Source organism: Papio anubis, chromosome 20, assembly GCF_008728515.1.
Source record: "Papio anubis isolate 15944 chromosome 20, Panubis1.0, whole genome shotgun sequence".
NCBI classification, from domain to species: Eukaryota; Metazoa; Chordata; class Mammalia; order Primates; family Cercopithecidae; genus Papio; species Papio anubis.
The window spans coordinates 3,493,220-3,518,696 of record NC_044995.1 but is presented as its reverse complement, the minus strand read 5'-3'; the positions used below and the strand labels follow the sequence as shown (position 1 = coordinate 3,518,696).

Genomic DNA, 25,477 nt, shown 5'->3' with positions numbered 1-25,477 from the left:
CTGACTTTCCAGGACGCATTGCGGGCTCCCTTCCTTCCGGCCCATGGTTCTCTGGGGAGAAGGGAAGGGTGGACCTTGTCTTCGTTTCCCAGAGTGAGTCAGTGCATTCATTCATTCACAGACTCACAGCGACAGACACCACAGTGATGTCCCTAGACTCAGGGAGCCCTTGGTCTAGGACAGAAAACCAGCAAGTAGATCCGTAGAGATTGGGATGTGTCCAGTGAGGAGGCAGAGCGTTGCCTGGGTGTGTGTGGGGGAGGAGGGTTGGGGTGCTGCTACAGAAAGGGGTCAGGAGAGGCTACTCAGAGGTGACTTTTTTTTTTTTTTTTTTTTTTTTTTTTGAGACGGAGTCCCGCTCTGTCACCCAGACTGGAGTGCAGTGGCCGGATGTCAGCTCACTGCAAGCTCCGCCTCCCGGGTTTACGCCATTCTCCTGCCTCAGCCTCCCGAGTAGCTGGGGACTACAGGCGCCAGCCACCTAGCCAGAAGCTGGTTTTTTTTTGTATTTTTAGTAGAGAGGCGAGGTTTCACCCGTGTTAGCCAGGATGGTCTCGATCTCCTGACCTCGTGATCCGCCCGTCTCAGCCTCCCAAAGTGCTGGGATTACAGGCTTGAGCCACCGCGCCCGGCGACTTTTTTTTTTTGGTAGGAGTTTTGCTCTTTTGCCCCAGACGGGAGTGCAGTGGCACGATCTCGGCTCACTGCAACCTCCATCTCCCAGCTCAAGCAATTCTCCTGTCTCAGCCTCCTGAGTACCTGGGATTACAGGCACGTGGCACCACATCCGGCTAATTTTTGTATTTTTAGTAGAGATGGGGTTTCCCCATGTTGGTCAGGCTGTTTCTCAAACTCCTGACCTCAAGTGATGCACCCGCCTCAGCCTCTCAAAGTGCTGGGATTACAGGCGTGAGCCATCACGCCCGGCCAGGAGGTGACTTTTGAGTTGAGACCTGAATGGCAAGTCAGCTGCGGGTTAAGCTGCAGGAGGGAGGGAAGCGCTCAGAGGGAGGGAAGAACAGTTGCAGACAGGAGGCAGGAACAGGTCACAGAGCCTGCAGAGGGGTGAGGAGGTGTGCACGAGCCGAGGATGAGCCCAGGCGGAGGGCTGGCGTCAGGGGGCCTTGTCCAGGGCTGAGGAGTTGAGGTTTTACTCTCAGTGCAGGGACAGGCGGTGCCCAGTGAAAACCTGTGGCAGCCATCGGCCCGCTCCTCGGCACGGTCTCCTAAGCTGATTGTGCGCTTGCTTTGGGTCTGAATGGCAGGGAAGGCACAGGATGTGGGTTTTCCTTCCATGGTGGGAGGTGATCTCAGGGAGTCTCCCTGCAGGTCTCCACCAGGTCTCCTGTGTGCCTGCCACGGGCATGCAGTTCTGAAGGACTGACTGGTGGTGGGAAACCCAGCCTGGAGATTGTCCCAGCCATCCCGCCCGAGGCAGGGACAGGCCAGTGGGGCCACCTGAGCAAAGGCTTAGGGGAGCTGGTAGACCGGGCTGCAAGAGTGAGGCCGTGGAGTTAGTCCTAGAGCAGCACCTGGCAGGAGCCTGGCTTCGTAAGCCAGTGCTCGTCCTTGGCATTGTTGACTCAGTGGCTCAGCTGATGAGCCCGAGGCTGCTGGGGAAGGTGCCCTCCGCAGCCTTACAGCTCCAGCCCCCGCGTGATCCGCGTTTCACAGGCCTCTGGGTTACTGAGAGGCTGGTGGGGGTGGAGGTGCCTGACGGTTGTTCACTGGGAAGAAGAACTCACCACCAGTGTCCCTTCGTTTTTCTCAAGGAGTCGCAGGCAGAGGTTTTTCCGAACAGGCTCAGCAGTCAGAAGTCCCTGCCTGGGCTTCCGACTGCCTACACAGGCAGCTGCAGCCCTCCCCTCAGGCTGGCCGGTGTCACTGCCCCATTCTATGTCCAGGCCTCCCGGCACCCAGCCGCTGTCCCCACGAGTGCCCGGAGGAACTCCCAGTTTAGCAGGGGAGAGGGTTCCCCAGTGCAGAGTGGGCGAGGAGCCCGGGACCTGTGACCTGTGTCACAGGGCATCTGAGGATGTTGCTCCTGGAAGGTAGGTGCGTGGCCACAGAGGTGACTTCGGGGTCTTATTTAGGAGGCTGACTCGGAAGGTCCTAGTGGCTCGGCAGTGCAAGAGGAGGATCCCCATAGTGTGTGGCCTGTGTGGTCACCCAGGGCTGTGGCCTCTCTGACTCTCCTCTTCTTTGTCTTGGGTTGGGGGTCCCGGCCGTGTCCCCTTCCCAGGGATGCACTAAGGTTTTGGTGAGCTCAGGCATGTCAAGGGGTTGCCTGAGGTAACTGCGTAGTAAATGACAGCTGTTGGTGGGCTCCCTGGCGAACGTTGGGACACCACAGTTACGGACTTGTGCCAGGAGCCCCAGCTTCCTGCCACCCCTCACCATGTGCCTCAGAGTTCTCCTTTGACAAGCCTCCATCTGGCTGTCCTGTCCCTCAGGGGTGGGCATGAGGCCCAAGTTCCTTCCTTCCTTTAGCCCACGTTCACTGAGCACCTGCTGGCCGGGCCGCAGGGAGCCACCCAGGTGGCTGCCCCACAGCCGGGCTGGGCTTTATAACTGATGCTGTCATGAGAGACTGGACTTGGTGCCAGACCTCCCTCCCGGCCCAGCTGCCGCCTCTGGGCTTCTTGTGGGCCACCACCTCTGAGCAGCTGCCTTTTTTTTTTTTTTTCTCATTTAACTTTTTGTTTTATTTTTTGGGTTTTTGAGATGGAGTCTCATTCTGTCACCCAGGCTGGAGTGCAGTGGTGTGATCTCACTCACGGCAGCCTCCACCTCCTGGGTTCAAGTGATTCTCCCGCCCCAGCCTCCCGAGAAGCTGGGATTACAGGCACATGCCAGAATGCCTGTCTAATTTTTTTTTTCTTTTTTTTTTTTTTTGAGACAGAGTCTTGCTCTCTATCACCCAGGCTGGAGTGCAGTGGTGTGATCTCAGCTCACTGCAGCCTCTGCTTCCCAGGTTCAAGCGATTCTCCTGCCTCAGCCTCCTGAGTGGCTGGGATTACAGGCATGTGTCACCACACCTGGCTAATTTTTGTGTTTTGTAGAGATAGGGTTTTGCCCTGCTGGCCAGGCTGGTCTCCAACTCCTGACCTCAAGTGATCCGCCCACCTTGGCCTCCCAAAGTGCTGGGATCACAGGCATGAGCCACTGTGCCTGGCCCATTTAACTGTTTTTTGATGGACATTTTCAGACACAACAAAGTAGGAGTATAATGAGCCTGATGGACGACCCACTTTCCGGCTTCAGAATTGATGACTATGTGGTCAGTCTGTTCCCATCTATCCCCATGCCACTCTCACCCGCATCATTTTGCAGCAGCTCTAACATAGCTATCATTTTACCTATACATTGCTTCTGAAACAGTGGGAACACTCCACCCCAAGCCAGCACTCTGTGTCCTCCACTGTCATCTGCCCAGGCCCAGGATCAGACCACTGGAAAAGTGGCCAGATAGGGCTGGGCTCTCTGTGGCGCTCTGCACACGTGAGAGGTAGCTGGGTGTGGTGCTCAGAGAAGAGCCAGCTCCACCCACCAGCCCCCGGCACAGCCTTTCTGTTTGAGGGAGGCTGCCGCCCCAGGAGGGGCTTTAGGGACTGCCAGTAAGCCCAGAGAAGGGACTGGGGTCCTCTTTGTTCCTGCTTCCCGGCTGCTTCACTGGCTGCTCCATCTCTGTGTTCATTAGCTTTTAAATGATGTGCACAGATTTTTTATTCCCCCCCATTTCTTGTGTAAAGGGTAGCATTCATGAGCGTACCGTTCTGCGCCTTCCTTTTTTGTTTGTGTCTTGAAAACTATTCCCTGTTGGCTGAGAGAGCGCACACTCATTCTCGGTGGCGGCAGGGCTCCACTGCCTGGATGAACTCTGGGGAACTGGCTGGCTCCTGATGGTGGATGTTGTGGTTGGTTCCAGTTCTGCATTCTCAAGCTGCTGCAGTGACTGTCCTTACATGTATGATTTTCCATCTTTGCAAGTATGTCTGTAGGATTAATCTCCAGGTGTGGAATTGCTAATCAAAAGGTATATGCATGGCATCTGTACTTTTTTTTTTTTTTTTTTTTTTTTTTTTTTTGAGCTGGAGTCTTGCTCTGTTGCCCAGGCTGGACCTATCTCATTGCAACATCCTCCTCCCAGGTTCAAGCGATTCTCCTCCCAAGTAGCTGGGATTATAGGCAGGGATTACCTGGCTAATTTTTGTATTCTTAGTAGAGACAAGGTTTCACCATGTTGGCCAGGCTGGTCTCCAACTCCTGACCTCAGGTGATCTGCCTGCCTCAGCCTTGGCCTCTCAAAGTGTTGGGATTACAGGCGTGACCCACCGCGCCCCACACATTTGTACTTTTGACTGGTCTTGCCAAATTGCCTTTGAGAGGGAACCATGTCCTTGGTCAGGCCCTTTCTCATCTCTGAGCCTCCTCTGGAAAGTTGGGGAGATAATTTCTATTTCTCAGGGCTGTTAGGAAGTGGAAACGAGATCAAGTTTGTCAGTCGCTTAGTTTTGGGAGTAGGCGCAAAGTTACGGCTGCAGTGGTAAAGCGCAGTAGAAGGGCCCTACGCAGTGTTTGTTCTCTTCCCGCATCCCTCTCTGCTGAGTGCCACCAGGGGTTATGGGGGTGGTGGAAGAGGGTAGAGATGATCACTGTTGGGAAATGCAGGACAGTGGCTGGAAGGAGGGGGTCAGAAGCACAGACCTGCATTCACACTCACACTCTGGGATGAGGGACTTTCCTTCTTACAGCGTCTGTCTCCCTGCCACGGGAGGCAGTGCGTGTGTCAGCCGCGGCTCTCGGCTGTAAGCCCAGAAACAGACCCTTGCAGGATTCATAGCAAGGGAATGTGTGGGGAGGATGTCACCAGGCAGGAGGACACCTGGGCCCTTGGATGGGCGGGAGTGAGGCCACTGGATTCCCTAGGTAGGGAGCTCACCAAATACAGGAAGAGCCTTCTCCACCCAGGAAATCTGACCAGTGCCACACAGTGAATATACAGCGTCCTCACGCAAGGACCCGAGAGGTGTGTAGGCAGCTGTGTGCAGTCTATACAGGGAGTCCAGAGGCTGGTGTGAGCCCTGCTCTTGAGGGGCCTCTGGATGCCTGCAATGGGGTGCCGGGGCCTCCACGGGCGTCATTCTGTGGTTGCTCCAGGATTGGACTTAGAGATCTGGGTTTGAGCACATCAGCCTGCCCTGGGGCCCCCTTCAGTAAAGATACTCCCCTGAGAAATGCCTGCCCTTGGGAAGCCCGCTGCATTGGGCTTACATGACTGATCAGACTGATTCTGGGTGGAGCAGCCTGGGGAAGGGCTTGGAGGCGGGAGTGAGGATGGTCTCCACGTGGGCAGCGTAGATGTGTGGTTTTGCAGGGACAGAGACTGTGCAGCAGCGCATCCGCAGAGGTAGCGAGGCCTTGAGGGCGTGGGGCTCCCACAGAAAGCTCTGTGGGTGCTTTTCTGCCTCCTCCTCCCTATTTCAGGCCCCAGGAGGCCTTGTGTGGTTCTGTCCCTCCCCTGCTCCCCAACTGAGGCTGTGGCATTGTGGGAGCGCAGAAAGCAACTGGACACCCAGTGAAGGTGTGTAGAAGGCATTTGCCCCAGGCTGGCTCTGGGCTGAGCACATCGGTTGATGACCTCATCACATGCATCCCTTCACTTCCTGAGTGCGGGTACCCAACAGCCTGCCATAGACAAGAAGGGACCTTCCCTGAGTTCACCCAGCTGGCCTTGTCTGAGCTGGGGACTCACACCTGCGCTGCCTCCAGAGACCCACCCCAGCCCCACCTTCGTGTTGCTTCAGTCAACATATATTTATTGAGCACTTACTGTGTGCCCAGTGAAGACCTTTCTGGGGATATCTCAGTGAACAAAAGGGGTAAGAGTTCTCCCCTCATTATAGCAGAAATACACAGATTAGTACGCTTCCTGCTAGGTCATAAGAAGTGCCACCTAGAGAAGGAAGCAGGGATTCACAGTGATAAAGGGGCTGACTTTTTGGAGGGTGACCAGGGAAGGCCTTTGAGGAGGTGACTTAAGAGTGTAGACCTGCAGGCAAGGAGGGAAGGAGCCATTGGGATGTGAGGAAGAGGGGTGGTCAGGGGCAGGGGGTAACAGGTGCAAAGGCCCTGGGGCACTGTGTTCAGATGGTTCTGCCACTGGCAAGGATCAGGACCTCAATGACTACAGCAGCCCCTCCCCAGCGCCCCCAGGTGAGGTCTGGCCATGCAGCTCTCCCATGTGTACGCTTTGCCTCCCGTGCTTCATAAGCAGGACCCGGACCCCTCCAGTCTCCTTGCTGACCCCTCTCGTCTCACACTCCAGGTCCTGATCTGTGCAACTCACTGCCAGATGCATCAGGCAGCCTCCTGCACCTGCACTTTCTTCACAAAGTTCTCTCTGCCAGGGACGCCTTTTGCATCTTTGCCATCTCTGAGACTTTTCCAGATGGAGGCAGCTGATCCCAGCCTGGCCATCCTCCCTGCTTCCATGTCCCCTCCCTCCCTCCCTCCCTGCATCATAGCCTTGATGCTGTTCTGCCACTGCCCCTGGATTTGTCTCGCTGATTGTGCAGAAGGCTGTGGGACAGAGCTGGCTTGTGGGTGATTGGGCCATGCCTATTGGAGGCATTTGGGGGGCTGTCCCAGGGGTGGGTGCACCCCAGGCTGGGCCAGGTGTCCATACCTCTCCCACCCAGCACTGGCACCTGTGAAGGGCCTCTGGCGGCTGGGTCTTCCTATAGGCACCAGGAAGAAACCTATGAGGGCATCTCTCCTGAGGGTAGGACCTGCTCTCCACATCCTGGAAACCCAACAGAGAAAGACAGTCTCTGGCAGCCTCCTTGTCTTGAAGTTCTTGAGAAGGCTGCATTTCTAGTTCCCCACAACCTGTCTGTCCGGTTTGAAGCCAGGGGCCTGAGAGCTTCAGGGAGCTGATGCAGGACAGAGACAGCTCTGGTTCAAGCCTCCTTCTGTCCGCTCCCAGAGGTGTGACCTCAGAAGACCATCACGTCTGTAGCGTGGTATAGGCTGGAAATTCTACTCTTCAGGATTATGATGTGGATTAAATGCAGTAATCGGGTGTTTGGCAGAGTGCCTGGTAGGGAAGGGGTTCAATAAAGAGCTGCTCGCACCATTCTGTGCAGGGATTGCTTTAGGGCATGTTTTAGAATTTTAGAGTGTATTTCACTACATGAGTAGCTTCTTGCAGCTTCGAGGCCCTGGCATCCCTCTCCCCTGCCTGCAGGCTTCCTTGTTCACTGGGCCAAGTCCCTGCAGTAATCTTCCTAAGCATGGAGCAGACCGGGCCCTTCCTGGCCAGAACATGCCCATCTACCTTCAGGGTCTGCTGCAGCGGCCAGATGTGAGCTTTTCCCCTGTCTGCTCACTCAGCTTCTCTGTGCCTGGCCCCATGTGGGGCAATGTTGGGGAAACAGTGTGGACCACAGACTACCCCATACTGTCTTCCTAGGGCTCATAGTCCAGTGGGGGAGACACACAGGTCTCCAGATGGTGACAACTCAGAGGGGATGGGGCTGAGGTGGGGAGGCCAGAGAGTGGGGCCTGTCCTACCGTGGGGTTCAGGGAGGGTTTCCTGGAGAAGGCACCCTTAAGCTGAGAATTGAAGTAGTAAGCAATGAGAGCATGTACCATGTAATATGTAAAGGGGAGGGAGAATGTGAGGTGCTGGGAAGCACTAGGCCCTCTGGGGAAGGAAAGAATTTGGGATGTGGCCAGAGCACAATGCCCCGTGAGTGGAGAGGTCCAGATTTTTCTATTTTTCTTTTCTTTTTTTTCCCCCAGTGATCCTAGAAATCCTCCCAAGAGAGGTCCAGATTTTTGACAAGGCTGAAAGGTGGCCCCTGAGACCTGACTCTACCTGTCTGCCTGGCCTTTGCTCAGTCTAGTGCGCGCACAGCCCCCTCTTCGCTCTCACGCATCATCTGTGTGCTCCTTCCCGGCCAGACAAGAACCCCTGGAGGGCAGGGACCAGTTCAGAGCCATCCCTGTCTCCCCAGTGCCAGCACAGAGCTTGGCCTGAGTAGGTTTTGGGTGCTGGGCTTGGTGACTCACACCTGTAATCCCAACATTTTGGGAGGCTGGGGCAGGAGGATCACCTGAGCCCAGGAGTTCAAGACCAACCGGTACAACATAGTGAGACCCGGTCTCTACATAAAAAAAGGAAAACTAGCCAAGCATGGTAGGGTGTGCCTGTAGTCCCAGCTACTTTGGAGGTTGAAGTGGGAGGACCACTTGAGCCCAGGAGTGCAAGGCTGCAGTGAGCTATGATTGCGCCGCTGAACTCCCACCTGGGCGACAGATGGGGACCCCCAAAAATATAGGTTTTGGGAAATGTTTACCAGATGAGAGGCAAGACGGAGTTCTCCTAAATTGGAAGCCTGGAATTCTCCTAAATTCGAAGCCTGACGCAGAATGGTTGAAGCAAAAAGCAAAGATCTGTTGTCTTATGGATCTGAAGGGTCCTGAATAGTGTGGCGTCAGGCACAATATCTCTTTATCAGACGATATCTCTTTAATCTCTGAGCTTGGCCAGGCACAGTGGCTCACGCCTGTAATCCCAGCACTTTGGGAGGCCGAGGCGGGTGGATGATGAGGTCAAGAGATGGAGACCAACCTGGCTAACATGGTGAAACCCCATCTCTACTAAAAATATAAAAATTAGCTGGGCGTGGTAGCACGCGCCTATAGTCCCAGCTACTCAGGAGGCTAAGGCAGGAGAATTGCTTGAACCCAGGAGGCAGAGGTTGCAGTGAGCCAAGATCGCACCACTGCACTCCAGCCTGGCAACAGAGCAAGACTCCATCTAAAAAAAATATCTGAGCTTGGCTTTCCTCTGAGCTGGCTTCATTCTCGGGAGGCTGTTCCCTCCTGACGGGTGCAGGAATGGCTGCCAGTAGCTCTAGAAATGGGATGCAGTCTTAACCACCCTAGTGGGAAGAGAGCTTCTCTCTCCTGAGAGTTCCATCTCAGGCCTTAGGACCGGCTGTGGCTGGCTCTGTAACCCACCTGTCCCTGACCAATCACTGTAACAGAGGTTGGGGACAGGGCACCTATCCACTCTTATCTACTCGTAGGACCTTTGGGGAGGACAGCGGGAAGTCAAGGTAATGTGAAGAGGCCTGCCCAGAGTCCTGGGGTGAGAGAGATTGGGTGACCAAAGCTGGCCCACCCAGGGGAAGATAGGAAGAGAAGTGGGCCATTCTGGCCTCAGACCACTTCGTCCTTTCTCAGACCCCACGCCAAGGCAGAGCTCCCTGTAGGATGAGTTTCTCACTTGACCTGAAATCTCTCCCTGTGGGGCTGCCGCAAGTGTGCAGGCTTCAGGGCAGGTGGCCCACACCCCCCGCGCCCCAGCCTCCTGCCCGCGGGTGTGCAGCCCAACCACCCGGATAGGGGAGGATGGTGCTCAAGTCATGGGGGCTCAGACAAGCATGGAGAGTCCTGCAGAGAGGCCCAGCAGCAGGTTCCCAGGCTGCTCCTGGAGATACTGTCCCACATGGGCCGGTCACCCACCTGCCATGAGACTCCCAGCTGGGACCTTCCCTGCAGAGCCTGTGAGGTGGAACGATGGTGATGGTGCCCCCTTGTGGGGTAGGTGCATGTGGCAGGCACAGAGTGGTGGCAGCAACTGTAACACACGGTTCTGGGGGGGTCGGGGACAGGGGCCCTTCCTGTGCGCCCTGTGGTGCTGAGTGCCAGACTGGGTGAGCTCACCAAGCCCTCCTTGGGAAGGTGCTGTTGATGCAGCAGGGAGGCCCAGGGCGGTCACCGCTCTGTGCTGTTGGCGACAGAGCAGGGATCGGAACCCAGGCACCTGGCTTCAAGTCCCCCGCGCTGTGGCGGAATGGGGCTCTGCCATGTTGGTGGTTATTTATTGTTGTGAACAAGAGCTCAGGCCTGGTTTCCAGGTGTGACTTTACTGCACCCTTGCCCTACCTCCGTGGCTTGAGAATTCTGGAAAATACCACAATAAGTGCTTCTTCTCTCTTGAAATTTTGTAAATAACATTTGCCTGCATGCTGTCAGAAGAAAATAACATCTCTGTCTATTTCCACGTGTTGCGGTATTTCCTGGCTTGGGACCCCACCAGCTTCCCAGTCACCCAGGCTTGAAGCCAGGTTCTTCCTAGCTTCTCTCCCCACCCTGCCCATCCCTGTGCATGTAGCGGTGACCAAGTCCTATTGATTATCTGATTATCTGCTGGAAGCCTCAGGAATGGCAGCCTTCTGAGTCAGCACAGGCACTAGGAGCACAGCCTGTGGCCACGCTGCGCAGGGGCTGGTGATGTAGGTTTCTCTCACCTTAACGTGTGAGTTGTGTAGTAATACGGTCCTATATCACTTAATGACGACACATTCCGAGAACTGTGTCATTAGGTGATTGCATGGTTGTGTGAACATCCTAGTGGATTTACACAAACCTAGGTGGCATAGGCCAGGCCCGGTGGCTCACGCCTGTAATCCCAGCACTTTGGGAGGCCGAGGCAGGCGGAATCACCTGAGGTCGGGAGTTCAAGACCAGCCTGACCAACATGATGAAACCCCATCTCTACTAAAAATACAAAGTTAGCCAGGTGTGGTGGTGGGCATCTGTAATCTCAGCTACTCGGGAGGCTGAGGCAGAAGGAGAATCATTTGAAACGGGGAGGCGGAGGTTGCATTGAGCCAAAATCATGCTATTATACTCCAGCCTGGGCAAGAAGAGCGAAACTACGTCTCAAAAAACAAACAAAAAAACTTAGGTGGCATAGCCTACTGCACACCTGGGCTACCTGGAATAGCCTAGTGCTCCTGGGCTCCACACCTGCATAGCACGTGGCTGTGCTAAGTACCCTCGGCAGCTGTAACACAGTGTAGGTATTTGTGTATATGAACATAGACAACGGACGGTAAACATATAGTGGGAAATCTTGTGGGACCACCGCCTGCATACGCAGTCCATCATTGACTGAAATGGCTTTATGCGGCTTATGAGTAGACGTGTATGTGCCTCAGTATTCAAAAGATGTGAAAAGGTGGACAGAGATTCAACGTAAAGAAATGATAAATGTTTGTGCTGGGTGTGGTGGCTAACGCCTGTAATCCCAGCACTGTGGGAGACCGAGGCGAACGGGTCATGAGGTCAGGAGATTGAGACCATCCTGGCTAACACGGCGAAACCCTGTCTCTATTAAAAGTACAAAAATTAGCCGGGTGTGGTGGTGCGTGCCTGTAGTCCCAGCTACTAGGGAGGCTGAGGCAGGAGAATCCCTTGAACCCGGGAGGCGGAGGTTGCAGTGAGCCAAGATCGTGCCACTACCCTCCAGTCTGAGCAACAGAGCAAGACTCCATCTCAAAAAAAAAAAAAAAAAAGATAAATGTTTGAGGTGATATGATAATTACCCTGACTCAATCCTTGTATGCATTTATCGAAATACCACATGTACCCCATAAATATGTATAATAATTATGTATCAATAAAATTAAACATTTTTAAAAAGGTATATAGAGAGAAGTAAGTTTCTCTCCCTGTCCTCCTTCAGCTTTGCCTTCCTAAAAGCATCCACCTAGTTTATTGTATGTCCTTCCAGAAGGATCTCTGATGGAGCTTAGCTAACAGTCCACAGCAGCCACAGCCTAGGCCAGCCGACAGAGTTTGTAAATAAAGTTTTATTTGCACATGTCCAGGCTCATTTGTTTATATACTGTCTGTTACTCTTTTCATGCTACAAGGCAGGGTTGATAGTTGCTGCAGAGCCTAGTCTGATCATTTAAGCAAGATAGTGTGATGCCTGCAGCTGTGTTTAAAGTCAAGGCAAGGTGGTAGAGGCAGCGGCAGCAGAAGGCCGAGAGGCAGCAAGAAGACAGGGTTGAGTCAGTGTGTTTGCGAGAGTTGGAATTGAAGCCTCTTAAAATGGCAGATGATTTGGACTTCGAGACAAGAGAGGCAGGGGCCTCGGCCTCCTTCCCAATGCGGTGCTCAGCATTATGTAACAATGGCTTCGTGGTGCTCAAAGGCTGGCCTTACTTGTAAGATGGTCGAGATGTCTACTTGTAAGACTGGCAAGCACAGCCATGCCAAGGTCCAGCTGGTTGGCACTGACATCTTTACTAGGAAGAAATATAAAGATAATTGCCTATCAACTTATAATGTGGATGTCCCCAACATCAAAAGGAATGACTTCCAGCTGATTGGCATCCAGGGTGGGTACCCCTCACTGCTCCAGGACATCAGGGAGGTGCAAGAGGACCTTCGTCTGCCTGAGGAGACCTTGGCAAGGAGATCGAGCAAAAGTACAACTGTGGAGAAGGGCCCCTGATCACCGTGCTGTCTGCCATGACATAGGAGGCAGCTGTTGCAGTCAAGGCCATGGCAAAAGAACTGGCTCCCAGGGTGACTGGCGGCGGTGGCAGCAGTGATCCTCCGAGCCTGCAGAGGCCCCTCCCCTGGCCTTCCCTAGGCTGGACTCCTCCTACACAATATGTTTGACGTTTTAGTTTGGTTTTTCCCACCCCCTCAATCTGTCGGGGAGCCCCTGCCCTTCATCTAGCTCCTTTGGCCAGGTGCTAGCAAAGCCATGGCCTTGGTGAAGCTGCCATCCTTTTCCCTGCTTGCAGTACAGCCCTGGTCAGGGGAGAAGGTGGGTGATGCTTGTGGTCTATTTATTTATTTTGAGACAGAGTCTCACTCTGTTGCCCAAACTAGAGTGCAGTGACACCATCTCAGCTCACTGCAACCTCCACCTCCCGGGTTCAAGCGATTCTCCTGCCTCAGCCTCCGGAGTAGCTAGGATTACAGGCACGCGCCAACATGCCAGGCTAATTTTTGTATTTTTAGTAGAGGCAGGGTTTCACCATGTTGGCCAGGCTGGTCTTGAACTCCTAACCTCAGGTGATCCGCCCGCCTCGGCCTCCCAAAGTACTGAGATTACAGGTGTGAGCCACTGCACCCAGCCTTACTTATTTTTTTAAATTCAACCTGGAATCAGAAAGTGGTGGATTCTGGCACATGGTCCTTGTGCCCTCCCCACTCATCCCTGGTCTGGTCCCCTATTCGCCATGACCCTTTACCCTAAGCACCATCCCCACAGACTGGAGCCAGCCCCCTGCCCTACCTAAGATGGGGAAGGAAGAGGAGGAGAGGGGAGGGGTCCTGCCCCCATGGGCTTTACCCTTCCCTGCAGTCTCTCTCCCCAACACATTTGTTAAAATCAAACCTGAATAAAACTACAAGTTTAATATGGAGAAAAACAATAATAAAGTTGAGGCAGACCTGGGCCTTTTAGTCTGTACTCCTGCCTCTGTGAGCCTTGACTCTGAAAAGGGGATAGTAAAAGGATGTCTCTTGGGGTCGCTCGGGGGCTTCTGTGGGGTCCGGGCAGCACAGGACCTAACCAGCAGGGTGTCAGTGCCTGGGCTGCGGGCATTGACTCGCCTGTGTCCCACAACCCCTCTTGGAACTGGAGCACTAGCAGGGGCTCAGCCGTCAAAATCCAGGGACAGGTGAGGCTGTCACCATCCAAGATGGAAGAGCACTTACAGGAAATCTGGTGTGTCATTCCTGGTTGCCCACGTGCACAACCAGGCCCCTCCCCGTGAGTACTGCAGGGTACCCTACTCCTGCAGAAAACAAGCCTCCCATGAGCCTGAATCCATCCTGTCGCTGCTCTGACCCCCGCCCCCAGTGGCTCCGGTCTCCCGCAGAATGAGTGAAGTCCTCACCAGGGTCTACTGGGTCGCCATCCCGTGTCATCCCCAGTGCTCCCCTCCCAGTGTGCATTGGTGCCGGGCCTGCTCCCACTGCCACACTTAAGCCTGCCCCAGTGGTTGCTGCCTGCTGCGGGGTTTGCACAGGGACTCCTGAATGAAGACCCAGACCTGAGCCCGGTTGAGCCTCTGGGAACACTCCTTTCAAGGCCAGCTCACCCTTGGCTCCTTTCTGTTCATTCCAAAATAGCAAAGTAACACCTGCATTGCAAAGCATGGTTATTCTGAGGCTGGTTGCCATCACAGTCATATGGGGGCCTGTTAAAATCTGGGCCCCTGGGCCCTAGCTAGGACCTCCTGACTCTGGTGCTCTGTGAACCCTGCTCACAGACATCCCAATTTCATGTGGTAGACACCAGGACATGGGAAGGTCGTCTCCAGCCAGAGGTCAGCATGGTCGTTAGGGAGCAGCCCTAAATACTCCTCCTTCAGGCTTGTCTGGACGTCCTCCCTCCCCATCCCTCCTCTGAGAGCTGACGCCCTCCCACCGTGTCCCCGGCCCGCACAGCGTTGCTTCCTGGTGTTTTGACTCCCACTTGGATGACTGTGTCTGTTTCCCCCGCCCTGCTCCAGGCTGGCACGGATGGTGTGAGTCATCACCGCCCCCTGATGCCCAACCTGTCCTTGCATCTCGTGGGTACCACTGTACCTGTGTGCAAATGCCAGACATCTCTCTGCCTGTCACCTGATGCCTGGCATCAGGTTTCTCCCTGTCCCTTTGTGAGGGCCACAGCCGGCGGCGGGAGAGGGAGATAAGCTCTGTTTGACCTTCACCCTCTCCCTGGGGAGCTGGCTACCACCTGCTGGGCGAGCGGCAGAGCCCCATCCCTGCGGCAGCAAGGCCCTGCCCACCAGCTGCTGCACACCAGTGTCTCTCCCTGGAGCTCATGCCTTTCACCATCCCACCCAGGGCTCCCCACACCCCGCCTCCACTCCGGCCCTTCCTCCTCCTCAGGCCAGACAAGGGAGCCGAGAGTTAAGCTGTGCTCTGGTTTCAGAGCAAGACAGTCCTGGGGTGTGTTCCAGTCCTGCCACTTCCAGGCTCCATGACTTGGGCAGGTGTCTTTTCTTCTCCCAGATTGCTTCCCTGATAAGATGGAGGTCTAGTTATGCCAGCATCATAGGGGTGCTGCTCTGGCCAAGTGAAATTGTGCGTGGGAAGTACTTGGGAGCTAGGTGAGGCAGCTCAGGCCTGTAATTCCAGCACTTTGGGAGGCTGAGGCGGAAGGATTTCTGGAGGCTGGGAGTTCAAGACCAGCCTGGGCAACATAGCAAGACCTTGACTGTTTAAAAAGAAAAAGAGGCCAGGCACGGTGGCTCACACCTGTAATCCCAGCACTATGGGAGGCCGAGACCATCCTGGCTAACACGGTGGTCAGGAGATCAAGACCATCCTGGCTAACACGGTGAAACCCCGTCTCTACTAAAAATACAAGAAAATTAGCCAGGCGTGGTGGCGGGCGCCTGTAGTCCCAGCTACTTGGGAGGCTGAGGCAGGAGAATGGCATGAACCCATCGTTGTCACTGCACTCCAGCCTGGGCAACAGAGTGAGACCCCGTCTCAAAAAAAAAAAAAAAGAAAGAAAGAAAGAAAGTGCTTAGCACTATGCATTACACAGAGTAAGTTTCTGATACCGGGAAGCGGCTGCCACCATCACCACCACCATCATCTTTTTCCCCATTTGTGTCTCCTGCTGACTAAGCCAGCACTGAGACACTGGTGCCACTACTTCATGATGCGCTCACGGCCCTTGTTGCCTGCGACCCCACAGGTGTCCCTTTCAGGGAGGGCAAGAAAGAGGTTTTTGTGATTGTTTATCACAGCCTTGGCAGGCCAGGGATGGAACTCAGGTCTTCTTATTCCAAGCCATTACCTCTGCAGATCCATCCCCAACACACACTTGCTTTGTAGAAAATACACACAAATGACCGGGCGCGGTGGCTCACACCTGTCATCCCAGCACTTTGGGAGGCCAAGGTGGGCAGATCACGAGGTCAGGAGATCAAGAACATCTTGGCTAACACAGTGAAACCCCGTCTCTACTAAAAATACAAAAAAAAATTAGCCGGGTGTAGCGGCGGGCGCCTGTAGTCCCAGCTACTTGGGAGGCTGAGGCAGGAGAATGGCGTAAACCCGGGAGGCGGAGCTTGCAGTGAGCCGAGATCACGCCACTGCACTCCAGCCTGGGCGACAGAGCAAGACTCTGTCTCAGAAAAAAAAAAAGAGAATACACACACACCCAAACACATGTGTTCTGAACATACCTTTCCTCCTCTCTGACATCCACTTGAATTCTGGTCCCTGCTTAACAGGCCTTCAGAGCCTCGGACTTGAGCAAATGCATCTGAGCCCTGACCTTGAGACCCACACTCACATACATGCCCACCCCACATACACGTGTGCACATGGTGGATTTACTGCATGCTGGAGAAACAACAGGAATGTAAAAGCTAAAGAGCACTTACATGTTTTTTCTTTCTTTTTCTTTTTTTTTTTTAAGAGACAGAGTCTCACTGTATTGCCCAGGCTGGAGTACAATGACACAATCGCAACTCACTGCAGCCTCAAACTCCCAGGCTCAAGCTATCCTCCCACCTCAGCCTCCCAAGTCACTGCGACCACAGGCACATGCTAATTTTTGTATTTTTTGTTTGTTTTGTAGAGACAGAGTCTCACTTTGTTGCTCAGGCTGGTCTCAAACTCCTGGTTTCAAGTGATCCTCTCGCCTCAGCCTCCTGAGTAGCTGGGGTTATAGGCATGCGCCACAACACCCAGCTAATTTTTGTATTTTTAGTAGAGACGGGGTTTCACCATGTTGGCCAGGCTCATCTTGACCTCCTGGCCTCAGATGATCTGCCCTCCTTGGCCTCCCAGAGTGCTGGGATTACAGGCGTGAGCCACCGCGCCCGGCCCAGAACTCATGTTCTTAACCATATTGCAAGACACTATCTCAGGTGGGACCTATGAGATGCTGTGAAGCCTGCCTAAGGTCACTGAGTGTGTGAGAGAGACAGCAAAGATCCCAGCCCCTTGGCGGGCAGCGACAGGCTCAAGCCTGTAATCCCAGCACTGGGAGGCCGAGGCAGAGTAGGATCACGAGGAGTCAGGGGTGGAGACCATCCTGGCTAGCTGCGGTGAAACCCGTCTCTACTAAAAATACAAAAAACTAGCCCGAGTGGAAGTGGCGAGCGCCTGTGAGTCCCCAGCTACCGGGAGGCTGAGAGCAGGAATGCGTGAACCGGGGAGGCGGAGCTTACCCGGTGAGCTGAGATCCGACCCACCGCCTCAGCCTGGGCGACAGAGGCCAGACTCAGTCTCAAAAAAAGATCCCAGCCCCATCCCTGAGGGCCACAGCTGTGCCCTAACCATTGCGCAGCCCTTCCCTTTGGAACCTGGCTCTGAGTTCCAGCCCGGGCCTTTGCAAGAACTGCAGTCCTGCCATGGCTGTTTGGCCCTGCCCGTGGACTGGGGGTCCTGTGGCTATGCTCCCCTGGATCCTGGGGACGCACCCTTTTATGAGACTTCAGTCACTTTGCCTGGAGACCGTGACTGACAAAGATCACCTGCTTCCTGCCGCCTTAATTGAGACAGTGGGCATCGCATGACCTTTTCCATGCCCATCATGGGGTCATGTGGGCTGTGACATGGCGTAGTCTGGTGGGTCCAAGCTGGCCCTGTGGTCAGACCTGGTGGGCCTATCACCTCCCCTCTTGAGTCCACATTGAGTGCAGATACTGACGAACTGGGTGTGAAATGCCCCGGATAGCATGTCTCATGTGGTTAGTGCTCAGTACGCCAGAGTCAGTTATTTTGACCCACACCTGCTCATGAAGTGTCTCACGCTGCCGCTTTCTTTTCAGCCACCTCCTCACACCATTTTAAATGGACAGGTGTGTGTAGGGCTCGTCCTGGGCCAGCCAGCCGCTCTCCATGCAGCCTTGGACAAGTCATCACACTCTGCCCATGCCGCAGTTTTCTCCTCTCTCGTTTTTTTTTTTTTTTTTTTCCCTGAAATTATTTGGTAGAGACTGGCTTTGTTGGCAAGGCCAGCCGGTCTCAAACTCTTGGCCTCAAGCAATCCTCCTGTCTGGGCCTCACATCGTGCTGGGATTGCAGGCGTGAGCCACATGCCCTGTCTTCTCTCTAAAGTGGGAGGGCACTAATACTCCCGTCATGGCGCTGATCAGGGAATTGAAGCTGTGTTTATTGGCATTGGAAGTGCTGGGGATGGGCCTGGCGGGTGTGAGTACCGTGTCGGTGTGACGTTCTGATCTGCCCATGCTGCTCTTTCTTTTTTCTTATTAATAGATTGGTTTCTTTTTTATTTGGATATATTTAGCCTTATTTCTAAGCAATGGTATTTGTAAAATCTTAGTTTTGGTGTGTTCATTCCTTTTTTTTTTTTAGACAGAGTCACTCTGTCGCCCAGGCTGGAGTACAGCGGCACGATCTTGGCTCACTGCATCCTTCACCTCCCAGGCTCAAGCGGTTCTACTTGACAGTGCCTCAGCCTCCTGAGTAGGTGGAACTACAGGAGCTCGCCACCACGTCCGGCTAATTTTTGTATTTTTAGTAGAAGTGCATTTCTACTGCACTTCTGTAAGCACTTGGGCGGATGTGACCTCCTCAGGCTCTGGCTCTGGTGGTGACTCCTGCAAGGCCGGGCCTGGTTCCAGACCCTGTAGGTGCCCAGCTGAAGGTGTGGTCTGATTGCTGTGTGGGGAGTGAAGGTTGCCAGCCTAGAAACTGGGCCTCAGGCTCACCCAGAGGCTCTTGGTACAAAGAACAGGCGCCATCTTGGCCAGCTGCAGTGGCTCACACCTGTAATCCCAGCACTTTGGGAGACTGAAGCGGGTGGATCACGAGGTCAGGAGTTCAAGACCAGCCTGACCAACATGAGGAAACCCTATCTCTACTAAAATTACAAAAATTAGCTGGGTGTGGTGGCACATGCCTGTAATCCCAGCTACTCGGGAGGCTAAGGCAGGAGAATCGCTTGAACTAGGGAGGCAGAGGTTGCAGTGGCTTGAGATCGTGCCACCGCACTCCAGCCTGGGTGACAGCAAAACAGTCTCAAAAAAAACCGAAGAGGTGCCATCTCAAGCACTTTATGTGCATGAGACCGGCTGCCGTTGTGTCAGGGGTTATGGTGGTATCCAGCCTGATGCCACAGCCAGCTCTGGGCCAGCCTCCTCGCCCCAGCAGTGCCCACCCCAGCCTGATCCTGGACGCTGGCAATGCTGTGACATGAGCCGCTACTAAGCATTTGCAGTGCTAGGCTGGTCCGGACTTTCTCCACAAATGATTTAGTTCTGTTAGTCCACCCCCGCTGTAAAACAGCTACTCTTCCCTTCCCCATTTAAAGCTTGAGGAAGCTGAAATGTGGAGAGTTGAGAGAGTGTATCCAGAGCTCCCGAGCCAGGGGCTAGGACTTTAACCCTGGCTTCAGCCGCCACACAGGACAGCTTAGGGTGGGCCTGGCATGACTCCCGGCTTCACAGAGTCGATGCGCTCGCTCCTGGATGAAGCGCCTGGCAGAGTCCGTGGGCAGCAGTGCTGTGTATGTCATGCGAATTCTTCTTATGCTTCTGATGGTTCCTCCAATTTGCATTTCCTTTTTTTTTTTTTTGAGACAGAGTTTGGCTCTTGTCACCCAGGCTAGAGTGCAATGGCGTGATCTTGGCTCACAGCAACCTCCGTCTCCCAGGTTCAAGCGATTCTTCTGCCTCAGCCACCCAAGTAACTGAGACTACAGGAGCATGCTACCACACCCAGCTAATGTTTGTATTTTTAGTAGAGGCCAGGTTTCGCCGTGTTTCCCGGCTGGTCTTGAAATCCTGACCTCAAGTGATCCGTCCACCTCAGCCTTCCAAAGTGCTGGGATTACAGACGTGAGCCACCATGCCCAGCCCAGGATGATGATTTTTAAGGCGGAACATTAAATAGGATTGCAAAGGATGCCAGGCTGAATGCTTTTCCTCGCTGACACGTGAAGTGAGAGGATGTAGCAGCAGCTGTCATAAGGCCTTCAGTCTCAGAGTAGTGATGGGCATTCAGAATCTACTGTAACTTGATGCAATGGGAAAGGATCTGTTGTTTCTTTTCATGGCACCCTCAAGGTCTGCTAAACATTGTTTCTTTTCTCTGTCTCTTTTTTGGCCTCTGTTAATAAGAAGGAAATGCTAAATTTCAGTTCCGTTCATGAAAATAAAGAGATAATAAGTTTCTCCCTTCAAGTTCATGACCCCGACTGGTTAAGACCGGGGCATGCATGGGCTTGTCCATGACTTGGGGTAGCTGCTGGAGTCCCGGGGGCTGCCTTCCCAGGCAGGGCCAGCTCCGGTCCCCACTAGAGCTCCAGGGTCAGCAAGCACATGGGCCTTTGTCAGACGGCTCCTTCTCTGTGTGCAGGAGGGACACCTGCCGTCTGCTGACCACCTGCAGCTCCTCCCAGGCCTCCACCCGCAAGGAGGAGGAAGTGCCCAGGCAGGAACCGGGCCTGACCTCTGGGGAGGCCGGGGACTGACCTCTGTCGGCTTCTTTCCTCTAGCACCGCAGTTCAGCAACCCATCGCCACCCAGCACAGTGGCCAGAGAGGAGTCCTGGGGTCTGATGTTAGACTCTGCCCGGGAACAGCCACCTGGTCCCAGGGAGACACCATACTTTACCTGGACCTCAGTTTCTTCCCCTAGAAAATGGGGCAGTGCTTGATGAGACCAGGGGTGCAGAGCCCCTGGCCTAGCAGGGTGGCAGGAGGAGGAGTCCACACAGAGATATTACTGGACTGGAAGCTCTCGGGGACTCCCACTGCCTCCAGCAGCAAGGGAATGGCAGCAGGGCGGGGGGGGCCCCAAGAAGCTGCCAGCAAGCCCTCTTCCTGGCCCCCTTCCCTGCCCGTCCTGTCGTCTCCATTCCCAGGATCTGCTGGCCCAAAGAAGGGCTTTCTAATGGTTCAGGCCTGACCTCTCCCTCTTCTGCTCCTAGCCTTTCCTTCCTGCTCCCCTGGTCACCCTGGGGTAAAATCCAAGCTCTAATAGCCAAAAACTGGAAACAGTACAAATTCTTGTCAGCTGGTGAATGGGCAAATAAAACGCAGCACATCCTATAATTACTCTTCAGCAGTATAAAGGGACTGAAACTCGGGCTCATTATGCTCAGTAAGGGAAGCCAACCGCAGAAGGCCACACAGCTTCAATTCCATTTTAATCAAATGTCCAGAAAAGGCAAATCTGTGCAGATGGAAAGCCCAGTCCTCGCTTCCGCGTGGTGGCGGCTGTGGGCCTCTCAGGGACGGGGGCTACAGCTGTTGGGTTTGGGCCACGTCCATTCATGCTGGGAGCCACTGCCTGTTAGCCTGGGAACACCCGGGACCAGGCCTGTCCCTTCCACCTGCTTCTGTGTCCTGGGTCAGGGAGCCGGGCCCTGAATAGCTGTACGGGTCTGTGTAGCTATTGAGAGTATTTTGGGAGTGGGGATTCTGAGAGGCACGTGGCATTGTAGTTGAGAGCTGAGTTCAAAGCCCGGCTCCCATGTATACCAGCTGTGTGATCTTGGGCAAGGCTGTTTCTCTGAGCTTGGTTTCCTTATAGGGTTAAAGTGAGGATTCGTTCTTTCACCCAAATAAAGCACAAAAAAAAAAAACACCAAAAACCAAGGACCAAGGACAGTGGCTCATACCTGTAATCCCAGCACTTTGGGAGGCTGAGGCAGAAGGATTGCTGGAGCCCAGGAGTTTGAGACCAGCCTGGGCAACATAGTGAGACCCCATCTCCACCAGAAATAAAAATGACCTGGGCATGACAGTACACGCCTTTGGTCTCTGCTAGTCAGGAGGATGCTTGAGCCTGGGAGGTCAAGGCTGCAGTGAGCCGTGTTTTCACCGCTTTACTCCAGCCTGAGCGACAGTGTGAGACTCCATCTCAAAAACAAACAAAACACCGAGACAGTGTTGGAGACGTGGTGGTGACCAAGACGGCCCCGGTCCTGTCCTCCTGGGCTCCCAGTCTAGTAGGGGAGATGGCTGATGTGTAGAAAGATTGTGTGCTCTTCCTTGTGTATTTATGTGAAGGTGCTTAGAGCCAAGGTGAGGCGTGGAGGGCGGTGCTGACTTGGGGTGGGGGTGCCCAAGGGCACCTTACCTCGGGCAGTGGCCAGCCGGGGGCCTGAAAGGGAGTACAGAGCTCAGGCAGCCTGTTGTTGGGGGAGGGCTGAAGAGGGCAGTAGGGGCAGAGGCCTTGGGGCAGGAGTGGGTGGAGCCCCATGAGGGACTCGGGGTGTGGACAGTCACAGGCCTGGGTCCCCTGTCCCTGCAGCCCAGAACGTGACCGTGGATGAGGTCATCGGCGCCTACAAGCAGGCCTGCCAGAAGCTGAACTGCAGGCAGATCCCCAAGCTCCTCAGGCAGCTGCAGGTACAGGAGGGGCGGGGTGGGTGCATCCAGTGTGGGTGTCGGGGGGCCCTAGGGTGGAGCCACCCCAGCAGGAGAGGGCCTCCCACTCCCCAGCCCCAGGCGATCATGAAGACATCTTTGAAAGCCTGCTGCTCAGCTAGAGAACTAATCAGTTTCTTCATAAATATGAAGAGCACAGAATTCTATAAAGTAAGACATTCAGGTATCCGTCAGCCCCAAAAGAAACGCTGTTCCCTGGGGAAGAGACATATATACGATTCTTGTAAGTCTGAATTACAAAATTTCTTTCTTTCTTTCTTTCTTTTTTTTGAGACAGAGTCTTGCTTTTGTTGTCCAGGCTGGATGCAGTGGCACGATCTCGGCTCACTGCAACCTCTGCCTCCTGGGTTCAAGCGATTCTCCTGCCTCAGCCTCCCAAGTAGCTGGGATTACAGGTGCACGCCACCACGCCCAGCTAATTTTTTTTGTATTTTTAGTACAGGTGGGGTTTCGCCATGTTGGCCAGGCTGGTCTCGAACTCCTGACCTCAGGTGATCTGCCCACCTCGGCCTCCTAAAATGCTGGTGTTACAGGCATGAGCCACCATGCCCAGCATATTCATAAAAGTCAGAATTACAGAAATAACATATATCCTCAGGTTAGAAAAAAAAAATTAAAATACTACAGATCTGAAAAACCAAATCCACCTCTTATCTCCTGCCCCAAGGCCCCCTCCTCGGGAACCCCCGTTGTTGGCCACTGGGCATTTCCTGGCCTTTTCTGTGCGTTGGTAAGGTGGCTATTGAGAGCTACCTGCTGGTTTTCCATTTCCACAGAGGTGGCTCTCCCACCGTGCCACTCCCCCAGCCCCCTCCCTCGGCGCCTCTCCTGTGGGCCCCAGCTTGACGCCTAGTCAGTGAAGCACCGCTGGTCCCAAGGGTTCCAGGGTTGCCTGTCCTCGGGCTGTTGACCCTCAGCTGTGCTGGAAGCAACCACGCTCCTTGTCCATCACTGTTCACTGGGGTTAGGGTAGGTTCTCTGGAACATTCCAGAAGAGGGGCTTGCCAGGTCTCAAGAAGGGTGGCTGCTCAGTGTGGCAGCTGAGAGGGTGGGTCCTTGGAGCCCGTCGGCCTAGTTCAGACCAGCCGTGCAGCATCCACCCTACAGGTGATGTGTGTAAGCCCAGAGGGCGGGAGCTGGTGTCTGCAGGGCGGTGGGCTCTAACTGGGTGCTGGGCCCCAGGCTCTGCCTTCACCAAGAGGCCTCCTGAGCCCAGCCCTGCCAGCTTCCCAGGCTCATTTCCTGCCTCACAGCCTTTGCACAGACTCCCTCTGTCGGGACATCCCCCAGAGATGCTGGGCCTACTCCCTCGCTTGGTCCCACTGGGGCAGAGGCGCTTTGCCGAGGCCTGCCTGGCTGCAGGGCTGACTGGTCCTCAGTCGTGTGGGTGCAGAGTTCTCTCGCTATCTAAGGCCCTGTACCCCAGGTTCCAGCTGGTGGGCGGCGTCTGAGCCTCTGTTTAGTGCCTTTGCAGAAACCCCACCCCGGAACCCTGCCTGACCTCTGGCATAGCAGCCATTTGGGGCCTTGACTGCCTCCCTGTTCAAGTGTCGTTCTGCCTTAACCCCCATCCACTCTGCTTTCTCAGGAATTCACAGACCTCGGGCACCGCCTCGACTGTCTGGACCTGAAAGGTGTGTGTCTGGCCAGGGACTGGGAGCCCTTGGGTCGTGGGCAGGTCGGGGGCTCCCTAGAGGTGAGTCTGAGGACCTGCCTGGGGTCAGCAGCTTCTGGAGCTGAGCTGAGCCAGGGCAGGGGCTGGGCCTGGTGTGGGGGGGGGGGGGGGGGGTAGAGGGCCTTTCCAGCCTCCCCTGGCCATGTTCCTGCCATGCAGAGGTGCGCTGTCTCAGACATGCGCACGGCTGCTGACTCCCCCCAGGTGAGAAACTTGACTACAAGACCTGCGAGGCCCTGGAAGAGGTCTTCAAGAGGCTGCAGTTCAAGGTCGTGGACCTGGAGCAGACAAACCTGGATGAAGATGTGAGCAGCCCTGCCACCACCCACTCGGCTCCCTGAGCTCCCGGGCCCCTTCAAGGTTTGGGTGGGGAGAGGACACTGCAGGAGGAGGGGGTCCCCTAGACAAAGGCTGAGGGGTGGTGCAAGAGCGGGACCTCTGGCAGGGCAAGAGAGAGACATCCAGTATGACCAGAGTGGATGTGGAGGGTGCGCTGGGGCCCCTATGGCCCACCCTCATAAGCAAGGAGAGCCTTGGGGAGCTGAGCTGAGGGGCAGGCGTGTGGCCCCCAGGAGCCCTTTCAGGAACCACGCTGGCGGGTCCAGCTCCTATGGGATGGGCTTGGAAAGCATTCTGAGAGCAGCCTCCCATCAAGGCCCAAGGGCCCTCCCCTCCCCAGCCTTGGAAGTCCCCAGGCACCCCTGATGTCCGGATCCTGAGGCCCAGGCTCAGGAACACCAAGGCCTGTCCTGGTCACTCAGCACATCAGTCAAGGACTCTGGAGGGCAAGTGACAAAAAACAGACTGGCTACAGCAGAGAAGGAAAGGGTTTGTCCCCGTGGCCCACGGGGCCCTGTCTATGCTTGTCCTCCTCTCCCGTGAGGCTCTCTCCAGACCCTGGACCCCTCATCTCTCAGTGGGCCCAGTGTCAGGGCCCACGCCTCTCCCCCAGGGCAGCCCAGAGCTGAGCCCCCGAATCTCTACCTGCAGGGTGCCTCGGCCCTCTTCGACATGATTGAGTACTACGAGTCGGCCACCCACCTCAACATCTCCTTCAACAAGCACATAGGCACCCGGGGCTGGCAGGCGGCCGCCCACATGATGCGCAAGGTGGGCGCCTCTCGGCTTCCAGGAAGAGGCAGCTCAGGCTCCTGGCACGGGGAGGCACTGTCTCAGGGCATGGCCCGTAGGCTCTGACTGCATGAGCTCTTTAGCGTGGGCTGTTGTGGGGATGCTGGGCCTGGCCCTCAGGCCAGGAGGAGAACAGGGCTGAGAGGTGTCCTGGCCCCCAGGCCCCCAGCCCCTTCTCTCCTTGCGAGGCATTTCGTGACCTCCACTTTCTCCCATCCACAATGTCATCCCTCCGTGAAGTCATTCCCTTGGAGGTGGCCATGGTCGCCATTCCCACGTCACTCCTGTGTGAAGGCTGGGTGCAGGGAAGGGTCGGGGCTATCTGGGAACCTCCCAGCCACACAGGAGTTGGGGATCCTGGCTGCCACCAGCCCTGCCTCGCTCACCCACGAGACCCCAGACTGAGCCTTCCCTCCCCAGCCACAGTTTCCCCTATTGTAAAACCAGGCGAC

At 55.0% G+C, this 25,477-nt stretch overlaps 1 protein-coding gene and 1 pseudogene across 1 annotated transcript in view; both read left to right on the top strand.

Annotated features, from left to right (window-relative positions):
- Positions 1 to 25,477, top strand: part of PPP1R37 (protein phosphatase 1 regulatory subunit 37) — a 54,229-nt gene that overhangs the window by 23,749 nt on the left and 5,003 nt on the right. Inside the window, exons 2-5 of the mRNA XM_003915700.5 lie at positions 22,083 to 22,180; positions 23,808 to 23,853; positions 24,099 to 24,199; positions 24,885 to 25,004. Of these exons, the coding sequence (XP_003915749.1) occupies positions 22,083 to 22,180; positions 23,808 to 23,853; positions 24,099 to 24,199; positions 24,885 to 25,004 (365 nt within the window). The remainder of the gene's footprint in view (positions 1 to 22,082; positions 22,181 to 23,807; positions 23,854 to 24,098; positions 24,200 to 24,884; positions 25,005 to 25,477) is intronic.
- On the top strand, positions 11,351 to 12,750 carry LOC103880126 (annotated as a pseudogene).